The sequence below is a fragment of the Chlamydotis macqueenii genome, chromosome 16 (genome assembly GCF_036417535.1).
Source record: "Chlamydotis macqueenii isolate bChlMac1 chromosome 16, bChlMac1.mat, whole genome shotgun sequence".
In the NCBI taxonomy this organism is placed as follows: domain Eukaryota; kingdom Metazoa; phylum Chordata; class Aves; order Otidiformes; family Otididae; genus Chlamydotis; species Chlamydotis macqueenii.
Window position 1 is genome coordinate 1718343 of NC_141571.1, and position 12499 is coordinate 1730841.

The 12499-nt window shown below is 47.4% G+C and overlaps 1 protein-coding gene across 3 annotated transcripts in view; it reads right to left on the reverse strand.

The window, feature by feature from the left end:
• Window positions 1-206: 206 nt before the first annotated feature.
• Window positions 207-12499, reverse strand: part of MMP24 (matrix metallopeptidase 24) — a 50033-nt gene continuing 37740 nt past the window's right edge. For all 3 annotated transcript variants that reach the window (XM_086760508.1, XM_086760509.1, XM_086760510.1), the window contains 4 exons: window positions 6007-6221; window positions 4695-4833; window positions 3526-3792; window positions 207-2239 (listed from right to left, as the gene is read on the reverse strand). In XM_086760508.1, the coding sequence (XP_086616634.1) occupies window positions 1902-2239; window positions 3526-3792; window positions 4695-4833; window positions 6007-6221 (959 nt within the window). In that variant the 3' untranslated portion in view covers window positions 207-1901. The remainder of the gene's footprint in view (window positions 2240-3525; window positions 3793-4694; window positions 4834-6006; window positions 6222-12499) is intronic.

Below are 12499 nucleotides of genomic sequence, written 5' to 3' on the forward strand. Positions count from 1 at the left end.
TCAGTTACGAAGGACAAAAATACAGTTTGAGACCATGTGTTACGCAGTCCTAATGGGCTTCACTAGAAGTAGCTATTTGTCTATCCTGCTTCGCCATAGCAATATTTGAGCACTAGTTAGAAATTCAGAATGCTAACAATCTGCCTGCTTCTCCATTCCTCATCATTGTCACTGGGAATATTTTTAGCATGTTTGTCATCCTTGGATTTCTTTTTTTTTTTTCATAGCTGACATTATAAAGCTGTACTTTTCTACACTACATGGACATTCTGTGCATTGCACTTCCGTTGCACCGAATGACATTCAGTTGTAGGCAGAGGGCTCAGGCCAATCACCTGCTCCTTACAGGGAGCGTGCAGAGCAGTTCCTGCGCTTACAGGAATGGCACTTCTGTACAAGGCTGGACTTCACCATGACATTGCACTGTGAGAAACTCTTCTTCCACTCTTATGTAACATGGGAGAAATATCAGCATCAACCACAGGATGGACTGGGCTTGTGGGTAGGACACGACAGCCTAAACCACTCACGCCTGTAAGAGGGATGCGCAGACACTACTGCTGTAGGAAGAGACTTGTGGAAAGTTACCAGCCGAAAGTTCAGATACTTATCTAGCCTTTACCTGATTTTTGTGTCTGTCAAACATGGCTAGTGATGAACTCACGCTACTGTGTGGCATGCTTCCTTTGGGCCTTGCCAAATATTTGCCTGTGAAGAAGTGAGCATAAACAAAAGAAACAAATTTTGAAGGCATACAATATTTGTGACATCTACAGGGACTGGATTTAGTTTTATAAACAGGCCTAATTCTTACTGCATCTTGACTATTTCAGCAAAATAGAATGACGATCTCACTCTAAACAAACATTTCCATTCTCCTGAAACCCAACGTACAAATTCCATAATCTAGTTACACATGCCACATAACAACAATTCATCTTTTCCCAGCATCTTATCGGGGCAGAGTGCAGTCTATGCCCATACACATTTTCAGTGTATCGGTAACCATTGGTTCATTGTTTCTTGCTGATGGGAGCTTAAAACAACATCATGTGACACTTACTTAAATATTTCTCTAGTGAATGGCTCCCAAAACTAAAACATGTATTCCCATGATCCCTTTTTTTTTTTTTTTTTTTTTTTAACACCCAATTTGTCTTCAGATTGTCCCAATCTAGGCTTGATGTTGCCAGGTAACATTATGGTGTCTGGTTTGGTGCTTCGTGAGCTTCTGCTCTGCACTCGTTTACCTCTTTGAGTGCTCAGTGGTTCCTCATGCACTGTGCTGAGTGGCAGCGCTGATTCGGTATGAATGTACAAAACATCTGACCAGCAGGTATTGGAAAATTGTATCCAGGTAATTCCCTGGATGTTGTAATAAACTAAGAAGATCTCTTAGAATGGTTCAGCATCAGAATGTCTTCTGCTTACGATACTGAATTGTTTCTGTTCATAGATTTCATGATCTTAATTCATTTATGAGACAGCTATTAAAAAAATGGTTCTGTTCAGAGGTGATTTAGCTACACTGGAGAATGCTGGGTTTAACAGGGAGCACTGGTGCAGGGAACTGAAGGAAGTTTCCCAGGTCAGTTGAAACCTGTCTTAAGACTCTGATGTTAGCAGAGTGAGCCTGTGGAGGATGGCACACCAAGACTGACACGCGGCTGAGGCAGTAAGAAGGAAAGAGGCTCCACACTGCAAGGCTGCCTGTATTTTTTCCAGTTTTCCGGCTTCTTTCAGTCCCAGGCTGTCCAAAACTTGTAGGTCACTGAAGTAGTTTTGTTTGGTAGGCTTTTGAATGCATGTTTTTTTTCTTTTCTTTTCTTTTTTTTTTTTTTTCTTTTTTTTTGTCCATAGTCCTCATCAGATCAATGAGCTGAAATGTGCAGTGGGCTGTGTCATACCCATTCCTGGACAGGTCTTTTGTAATACACCACATTTTGCTGCACCTCTTTGTTTTTAAACTGGAAGATCGTGTATACCAAGACGAGGATACACAGAGACAAAATGCAAGGGATCACAACTGCGATTGCATTTACAGTGCTAGGCACATCGTTTATTGTCACCATAATATCCACATCGTCATGGGGGAGACGTCTGTCTTTGCTTCGTTCAACATCCTTCTGGTTACAGCCCATCCAGTCTTTGAGGATTGATCTGGGGTAGCCTGGTTCCACGCTCAGCCGCTGGTTATCGAACTTCCAATAGTCCTTCCCTTTGTAAAAGTAGGTGTAAACTAGGAGACAAAACAGAGAATATTTCTCACCACACCATTTCCAACTTGCTAAATTGTGCTTGTGTGAGGATGTGCAGGGAGCCTGAAAGGCTGCAGGTAGGACCTGCCTGAGCCAATAAAACACATTCATCCAGGGCATTCCAGAACCATGGAAAAGTGAAGGTGGTTTAGGAGCTAGGATTTAGAGAAGCCACACACTGGCTTGGGGGTGCAATGTTGCCCACAGAGCACCATTCCCCTTGGCCAAGACAAGCTATGAATAAAAAACCCACACACTAACTGGAAAGGAAGTGTTCTGCAGGGAGTTATTCTTTACTAAAGCATCTGTAAATATGCACTCATTGGTCATTAGCAAGCAATTAACATAATCTGCAGAATAACAGCGTGTGCCTGGGCGCGACAGTGTTTGGAAGAATACTTAAGGTTTCTGTTCACCCAGCCTGAGGGAGCAGATTCTAAGATGAGTCCTTTTGGCCACTGAACCCGGGAGATTTGGCCTGTGTTAAGAAGCAGTCTTGTCCTGCTGCTAATAAAAGGCTGATGGTTTATGCTACATGTTGTCTGAATTATCCCTCATCTCCCCAGATGTCTCCTTTTATAATCACTCTCAAGTGATTAGGAAAAAAAAATAAATTAAAAAACAGAACAGTGGTGAAAGCATTGGGTCTCCTGCCTGTGTCCTCCAGCCTGACTGGCTCTCACTGCAGACCTCCAGCCTCACCCAGCCCTACAGCCCTCATCTCACACCACAGGCCCAAATTTAAATGCACCCTCAATGCCACAAACCCTGTCTGTTAGTTTTTTCTCCAAGTGGAAGAAGAGGAAGAAATCTTCAAATCGGAGAAATGAGTATGTTGGAAGGAGCCTCTGGAGGCCCAACCCCTACTCAGAGCATGGCTCGCTTCAAAATCCATCAGGCAGGCTGGGGCCTGCACCAGGGACTGGGCCAGCCACAGGTAAGCAACCAGCAGGAAAATATAAGTCACAGCACCCTTGCGATCTGGGCCCAGGAAAACCCAGGTAAAACGCTGTTGTAGCAGCAAAACCAGAAAAGTCCCCTTCCCGTCCCCCAGCGCTGGCATTAGGATAATGTGGGTTAGCAGCTGAGGAGGTGCCTGGGCTGGGGTGAGGGTCAGGACGCATTTCAGCCTGGCCCTGCTCACAGGTGCCAGTGTGACCCTGGGATTTCTGAGACTTGATTCCTATCTCAGGAAATATTCAAAACACCCCACATCCAACAAGCCAAGGCAGACAAGCCGTTGCCGAGCTAAGAGGCAGATACATACAGCCTTCCTTGCTGATAAAAGCTCCCTGTGGAGCCTGGGGGATTCCTCGCCACACGGTGATGGGCTTTGGGTATCCTGGGTCCGTTGCTCTCTTGTCCTCGTTGTACCTCCAGTACCTGTCGCCTTTGAAGAAGTAGGTTTTGCCGACCGGCTCCCAGCGCAGAGCGGTATCGATGCCTTCCCGGGGCAGGCAGCTCCCCAGCTCCACCAGACTGTGGGGATAGCCTGGCTCTGCTGTCACTTCTTTAAAAACCCAGTATTTATCTTCTACAGACAAACAGGGACACAAACAACAGACAGATTTGCCTAATTAGTAGGTGAATCGATATAAATGTAAAATAGCCACAACGAACCACAGCATGCTGAGGGCTTCCAGGCTGAACTGTACGGTGTGAAAAAGCTGCTCCTTCTCTTCACTTTGAACCTGAAACCTCCTGATGTCATTGCTGCTTGTCAGCTCTTGTTTTGGGAGAGATGTTAAACAACCCTTTCCCTTTTACCTCCTCTAGGCCAGCCACGATCTCAAAGAGCTCTCTCCTACCCTGTCTTTGTTGTCCCTCATTCAGGCTGAGGAGTTCCTTGCAGGAGGTCAGCCCACACTTTTTGATCATTTCTGCTGCCTTCTCAAGTTTTAACATAGATCACTGAGCTGAGGGACTGAAGCTGCAGACATAAATTGAGAAGACCAGGGACTGTGGTTTTGTACAGGGGCATGCGATGCTCTCCAGCCACTCTTCCTTGCTCTCAAGTTACAGGGTCCTGTTCAGACACTGTCGCAGTGCAAGGAGCTAATCTGGGCCCCAGCACAAGGCGGGGCATTCTGTTTCTTTAGGAGACAATTGTCCAGAAATGTGTTTGGGAGTGCCCTATAGCTGGGGAGGTCCTACTGCCCTGCCAAAACATGTTCAAGGAGACAGGAAGGAGACTGACGCTCCCTGGGAAATAGGCGCCATTTCTTGTTATCACACGGAAGCCAACTTCCACTAACCAGTATCAGCTTTATACAGATTGTCCTGGCAAGGCCATCCCACACTAAACTGTATTTTGAGGATTAGTGGCTGCTTGAAGTGTTCCCTTGGAAAAGGATGCAGTGTACCTGTTTTCACCATCTTCATGCCATAAATGCAGAGTGTGATGTGAGGCAGATGTGGTACTGAAATGTACCGTACCTTTGAAGAAAACAAATTTTCCATCAGATCGCTCATAGGCTGCATCAATCTTTGCAGGAAGACCTTTCCAGAACTGCTCAATTTGCATGGGATATCCCTCCTGCACTCGGTTGTTGCGCAGACGCCAGAACCAGCGATCCTGAGAAAACCAGAAGCGTCTTCAGACTGAGTATTTTTATCTTGCAGTCAAATCAGGCTGGGCATCCAGCACCAAGCATTACTAATCCCTGCCTAGGCCCCGTAACCGTTAAAGCCAGAAGTCCTGGTTGAGATGAGAGCTCCAACCCAGCCCAACACTGTCTCCAGCGAGGGATGCGCTTTGTGGGAAAGATGGCAGCCAAAGGGGTCAGAAGTGGATTTGCTGGTGCTGTGAAAAAGGGTGGAAAAAAGGAGAGGAAAAGGAGCAGGGGGAAGCAAGTCCACAGTTATAAGCATTATGAACTCGTTTGTGTGTGACCTCTCTGTGTCTCCTCCCTTGTCCTGGTACAACTGGTGCTCAGCTGTCAGGCCCCAGGAGAGCCGTACAGCCGTACCGTTACCTGGCGACTGTGTGAAGCACCCACGTCCAAAGGGACACAGGAGTTATTAAATATCCCTTTAGTCAGGAGACCATTTGTTAAAGCTGTACCGGATGCTCAGGGAGGACAAAGCCTGTGAGACTCCTCCCAGATACTGCCCCAGCCTCCAACTACTTTCAGTTCAGGCATTTTCTATAACTGACGTGGTTTGTCCACTTAATGACCTTCACTATAGCCCTCTCCACGCTCACGCCCATGGCGCAGAGTGAAAGCTACAGTTATTTTGGGAATGGGACCACAGATTTCCATATTCATGGCACTCGGAGAAGGGTAACTGAGCAAAGCCTCTCCTTCCTCCCTGGCCCCCTACAAGCAAGGCTGGCTCAAAGGCGCCAAGAATTTGATGTGGGCTGAGTTCTCCCTGAAGCTCAGGGTTCAATGTGTGCCATCTCTGGAGGCAACAAGGCTTAACCCCTGGTGAGGCACTGGTATTGCTTTCTAGATTTATTGGTGTCTCCTCTCTAAGCTTGATGGTGTCCGAATTCTCCGAGAGTGCATCCAGTTCATATTTTGGTGCACAGACTGCCTGGGCTTTTTGTGAATCCCATCAGGCACTGTTTGCAAACATTACAGAGCCAATCTGCTTACATTTCCTTCTAAATCGCTCATTCATCAGCCTCAGAGAAACAGCTCTTTTCACAGGTATTTCAAATCTCACTACCTCATACTTCTATTAATCTTTTCCAGCAATAAAACTAAAGAAAGACTCATGGGTAAGCAGGGATTCCGAGTACCTTGAAAACAAACATTTCTCCTCTAAAGAGTGCCACGGTGTTAAAGTTGCCATCACAGATGTTGGGTTTCGTGCCAGGAGGAGACGGCCTGTCACCCAGAGGAGGACTAGGAGGTCTTGGCTGTCTCTCGTGTTTTCTTTCTGAAGTGGAGTGAATTCTGCGAACAGGAAGAGTCGGTAAAGGCCTGGTTGGCTCCAGGGGCTCAACAGGAGGACCTAGAAGTTAAAAGAAAAATGTTTAGCAAAGTGGGCAAGGCTGGATTTTCTGTGCTTCCCTCACAGGTTTTAAAAGGCAAGAGGCTGGATGAACAGCATTGCGAGGAATTTACATACTCCCTATGCAGAGCTCATTCCCTAGAAATGGGGAGCAGAACGAGATGCATCCGCACATGAAAGGTGTCCCCAAACACATGAGCGACAAGAACTGAAGAAGAGCCGGTGTGTTTTTGTCGGTCTTCCACAGGAGGCTGGAGCTAAAAGGAAGGAGGAGCCACACCAATCATGTTCCCAACTGAAATGAAAGGTAATAACCCTTGAATGGAAATGTTTAGTAGAGCATAAAAAAACCAAACCGAACCAAACCAAACAACAAAGCAAAACCAGAAAAAAGTTAGAGTGTGAAAACCAATGCTACCATCTAGGGGGAACTGCAGGGGAATTCAGAAATCAGAAAGCCATTACTTTATTACGGTTCCATCACCAATTGTTGCTTTCAGAACACCACGGGAACTCTGGCGACTCGCCGTGACAAGGGCCCATGCTCTCACTCAAACGATGACCCCTCAAGCCCAGCTGCCCCGTCCATCCTTACCCAGCTCAGCTCTGCGAGCTGACAAGGCCGCGGACACATAAAGGGCGATAAACACACTTGCCTTACACTTCGAGCAGAGCTCTGCTTCTAAACCGACTCTGCCACAGGACCATTTCATTAACAGCTAGTGACAAAATCTGGGCCAAATCTAGCCAAGAGCATCACAGATTTCTTGTTGGTTCGCAGAGAAGGCCAGAAGTTAGCGTGGCAATAAGCAGAAGGCTACTGGAAGCAAGAGATTTTGGCAAGTTTTATATCTAATGTAATCACACGGGATTTGATTGTTTATCTGCTTGGGTTATGGTTTCAATCTCTTTCTGAACAGTGCTTTTGAAGGGGCTGTGTAGAGACCGCAGTACACCCATGGAGGCTGCACACCTCTGGGATTAGAAGAGGACTTTTGCCAACAAACATTTTAAACTACGCTGCCTAAACTGATGGTTAGGTGCCCAAGTCCCCATGGCAGCTTAGCTCTTAAATGGCACATTTGCAAAGGGTTCCCATAACGAATGAGTGCCGGACACGTCCTGGAAGGGTGATGGGGTTAGTGAAAATCATCACAGCTAGGGACAAAGAAGCCATCAGAGAAAGCCATCATAGTTAATTAAGTTGTAATGGTAGAAATCGTGTGTAGGTGTCACGGGTAGTATGTTCAGAATAGATATGTTCAGAATATATAATATCGTGCAGCTTCCTGCAGTACCAGGCCAGAAACATCCACCTGCGAGTCCCGTGACAGGCCCGGTGTTTCTGGTGCAGGTAACACCACATTTTCCACGTTTCAAGCCACAGAAAATCCAAAATGCACAGCAAGCTGTTCCAGTGATGAAGCTCTGTCACTGCTAAAGTCTGTGTCCTATCTGAGTTTGTGCAGCTTTAGATCCAGTATTTTTTTTCTTATCTCTAGTGTCTCCACATTTAATCACTTACAGCTCTGGATGAGGATGCTATTTAAATTCTCCTTAATGAGCTAAACAGACCAGTTGCTTCTGTCTATTGCTGCAATGTCTTTTGGTTTTAAGACCTTGAGACTTACTCTTACAGCTCTTTTCTAAAGCTTTCCAAACGGATCATTATGGTCCTTCAAGGTGACTTGTCCTCACAGTGGAATATTTTGTGCCATATCCAATTTTTATCAGCAACTATTTTTATTTACTTTTATTCCAGAACTTTAATAAAAGACATCAAATATTGCTCACAGAAATCCTTCAGATGAGCGTTCTCTGTTGATAATTATTCTTGGAAAGCTGTCTACATGAACTGCTTGAAAATACTATACCGATGCTGTGTATTTCTCATCCCCCTCCGTTCCTAGCTGTTCAGTGCCCAGCATCTTAGCAAAACATGAAGTTCTTTTAAATAAAATTCCCAAACTGTGATACTGCTACTGCCAGTGATCTGTGGGTTTCCCCAAATGGTCTGCAGCAAACATCTCCAGACGTTGCCTGGCATAGGAGCAACAGGGCTGGACCCCCCGGGCAGTACGGGCGCATCTACGCCAGTTCAGCGCAGGAGCGGGCTTTTGAAGAGATGCTCTGTCATTGGCAATGTCTGTGCTTTGATTCGCACTGAAGTTGGTGAAATGCATTCTTCTTGGACAAAGCTAAACTTGAAGATGCACTTCTGGAGCGCATCTGGGATACGCAGCTGCAAACAGGCATCACGGTGCACAGCTACAGCTAATCCATGATAACCACACCCCTCCCCAAAATCCATCCAGAGTGGCTAAGTCCTCAGCACTCTGTTTGCTTAACACCATCCCTAAATACTGCTGTATCTACATACGCTACTTCATTCTGCTGGCAGCCATAGACACTGTTTGCCAATACAGCTTCTTGGAGTGTGAAGCACAGGGGCTGTGCAAAAGCATCCCCTCCAACAAGCGGCACGCTAGCCGGCACGTCTGGGTCAGGCTGGAAAGCTCACAGAGGCAGGACGGAGCTGGTACAGTGGGATATGCTGCAGAGGAAGGCACGGGAAGAGGGAAAGAAGTCCCAGACAGAGCTTACCCAAAGCAAGTTGGGGTTCTGGTTTGTTCAGACGGGATGTGGGAGTACAGCGCTCAGCTCTTGCTTTGGCAAATTAAAAGGAGCAGGAAACCAGTCACCTGTTTTGGCTGCCAAAAATGGCACTTGGTGCCAGTCATAGTACCAAATAAATGAAGTTGGAAAACCAGCAATTTACACGCTTGGCGAAGACAGGAAAGGCGCGCATTAAGGAAAGGTAAGAAGCCTTGACTGGGACCTAAGCAAGGAAACAACCAGCAGGGACTCACTGCACGCTGCAGGGCGCTCACTAAACAGCAGCGTGATCCTCTTGTGCTGCCATTCACACAGCTTTGAGTGGACGTGTTTTGAAATAACGTTGAAAAAACCCTGCTGCATGTCCTACAAGATAGGATTCCCCTGCCCAGAGGCTGACACAAGGACCATCTTTCTAAATGAGACTACAGCACGTTGCTCCAGGAACACAAGAGAGGCGCAGCTGGTTCGTTCTCTCCCCTTTGCAAGAGGCTAGTGCTGCCGTGCACTGACCAAAGCAGAGATGCGTTTCTGGTGCCATATACACATGAGAAAAGCCTCTTTGGTGGTCAGTTTAATTGATGCAGTGGAGCAATTTCATCAGACAGCTATCTGGTAGTTTGGAGAAGACTGTCATCAGCTCCAGCACAGGGCAGATCCCTGTGTTGTGAGAGGCAGGTAGAAGCAAATTCACAGCATGGCTGCAAGGACTCCAAGGAGCACTGTTGCCTTTAAACAGGGTGCGATGTGCAGGAACCTGCAGTGCAGAGGGGCACGGCTGCTGTCAGAGGGACCCAAGAGGCCACTCTGTGTTAGGTATTCAAACTGCTCCCCGGAAAGAGTGTGAAAGGGAGGGAGTGCCAAGTCGGGGCAGTTCTGCTTCTCAGACACAGAAAACAGAGATACTCAAATCAGCAGCAGTTCTGGATTTCCAGAAATAACAAGCCAAAACCTCCACACTTGGAGAGAAGAAGAGAGCAAGAATAGAGTTTTATAGAGATGACCATGAGCAGTAAGATGAGGACATCACATTATTTCTCCCCCACACTCCCTCTTTCAAAGGAAAAAGAGACAGTAGTATCTAAAGAAAGTTATGACTGTGTCTGACAGGTCACAAAGACACAGAGAATCTGATAGTAAGGTGCAGAATAGGGACTACGGTATTGTGGTCATACACTAGGCATTTAACATCTCATGTTTGATGGGACACTCTCTTCACAAGTGAGGACGTCTCACATACCAGGTTACACCCTGCCCTGCCCCTGCTGCAGGACAGCAGCCGTGTTCAACCTAAGTGCCCAAAGGCTGTCACAGTCTTCTGTAGAGAGGGGGAAAGTTAAAACAGCATCTGCAACCCAGGAGACAAAGGTAAAGGTTTTAATTAGCCCTAAGTTGCCACTGAAACAGTGGCAGTAAACATGCAGGGCAGAAGCAGTTGCACACACTGTGGTGAGGGTGGTGCACATCAGCAGTGAGTCAGGTGAACCTAAGCTCTGTGTTAACACTTGCTAGAGCAGTGGAAAGAGATCACAAGTCAGGACCACCAACGGAGGCTGGGCCACCGTATGGACTCACTGCCAGCAGTGGCCAGAGGAGCCCTGGCACAGTGCTCCAGAGGAGGTGCCCAGCACTGACAAGGCTTCCCATGCAGTGCGCAGGTGGTACTGCAACTTGCTTGGATGCAGACTTCATCATTTCACTCAAAATATTCCTCTTACTGTCCTTCCCTGCCAGCCACGGATTTTTCCTTGCCATCATCTTTCGCTTCTCTTCTGGCTTTTATGCATTCTGGGCCTTCTAATTTATCCTGACTGAAGTCTGGTCTCCTTATGTGGTTATACAGATTGCATTTTCATTTTCAATTGTTGCCTTCACTTTGTCACTGAGCGAGGGTGGACTTACAGCTAATAGTGAAAGGAAATCCTACAGTTAGGCACACGCAAAGAGCAGAGGAGCACACACACAACACAAAAATCCTCGGGTGCAAGTGCTAGGCAGGCAGAATCTGGTGGGGGGATGGAAAGCAGAAGCACAGCCTGTCCACTGCTGAGGAAAGATGCTGTCTCGTAACACTGAGCCACTCCAGAGCACAACCTGGCAGGAACGCAGCATGAACAGACCCTATACAGTTTGCCAGTCATTACTATTTCCAGAATCTCATCACAGCAACCTGCCTCCAAAACAGATAGCTAAAAGCAGGGCAGAACAGGTTCCAAGCAGCAGAGTGAACAGAGTGTGAACAAAGAGTTACCCTGGCACCTTGCTGTTTGTTACAAGAACTGAGGACACCCATCACTGATACAACTAACCCGGCAGTATCAAATCACAGCCTCTGTCACTGCGTTTCCAAGCAACTTGAGAGAATCAGTCAGAGCAAATCTCATTGAGAGAAAAATTAAGTGATAGAGGCTATTGCATGAGTCTGCAATTGGGTCTGAGCCCGGCCACCTAGTCATCGTGTGTGATCCCGGCACCGGAGCTGAACCCACCCGCGGGGCTGGACCTGCAGCCACTTCCGCACGGGAAGCAGGTAAGAAACCTCCTGGAGCTGGAAACTCTATGTTCTGGAGGGAAGCAACTTGCTGGGACTTTATAGACACTGTGTGGAGAAGAAGACTTTCTTCCTCTCTATCACAACCAAGGCAAAGAATGTCAGAAAGCTTTTGGGTCACAGCAGATCACCTTTAGAGTGTGACTTCCGCCACTGGCACTTAGCCTCCTCCCTTCATGCTTCCTCTGTCGCAGACCATCTGAATACCAAGGTGACCTGTGAAGATAACACAGAGAGAGGAGGCGTTTAGGAGCCACTGTGTCGATAGTTGAGGACAAAAAATAATCGTACTGTCCTCCTGGCTATTGACAGAGTGTTCCCTCAACCGCATAACACCTGCCTGGAGGCTCAGCGTCCTGCATGGCTCAGCATCTGTCACAGCCAGCTCTGCTCAAGCCAGGCGGCTCTCCACGGGTTATCTCCAAGGGGAGATAACGATCCCCCTGCAAACAAAGGCCTGTCTTTATCTTCTTAATATTTACTCTGAGAATAAAACTACCATCCGGACTACAGGCAGGTGGTAACAACATAGAGGTTTTGGGTTGTAAGAAGCTGAGCTGCCCGCACCTTTCTGCAGGACTGTACCAGCTGTGTGGGTACACAGGAAAGGCTCCTCAGCTTCAAATCAAAATATACGGTCCAAATCAGAGTGACAGAAACTCACCAGGCTGCTCTGCAGACTCCAGGGCAGTTGCGAGGGGTCCTTGTTCCTATTAAATGATCTAGCTGCCAACAAGCTATCTCAGGGATGAGAAGGTCCATCCACAACAGCTCAGAGCTCACGAACGACTCATTTCCCCCGCTCACCTGCTAAGCCTGTCCACAGAGCACTTTGCACTTCTGGGGTTAGACTCCAGCAGTGAAGTGAACTGGCTACTTCAGTTTGGGTATCCTTGCCACAGCGCACTACAGTCTGCAGAACAAGCCCCAGCACCCAGAGCTGGGTGAGCAGTCAAGGCCCTCATGATCATCACTGGGGAGCAGGAAGGATTTCTTGAGCCCTTCTCGCACTGACGTTCTCCTGTGAATGACCAACTGCCACCCAGGTGGTAGAGCATTCACCTAGAAGACAAGCGTCCATGGCTGAAATCCTTGCTCTAAGCCGAAGGGA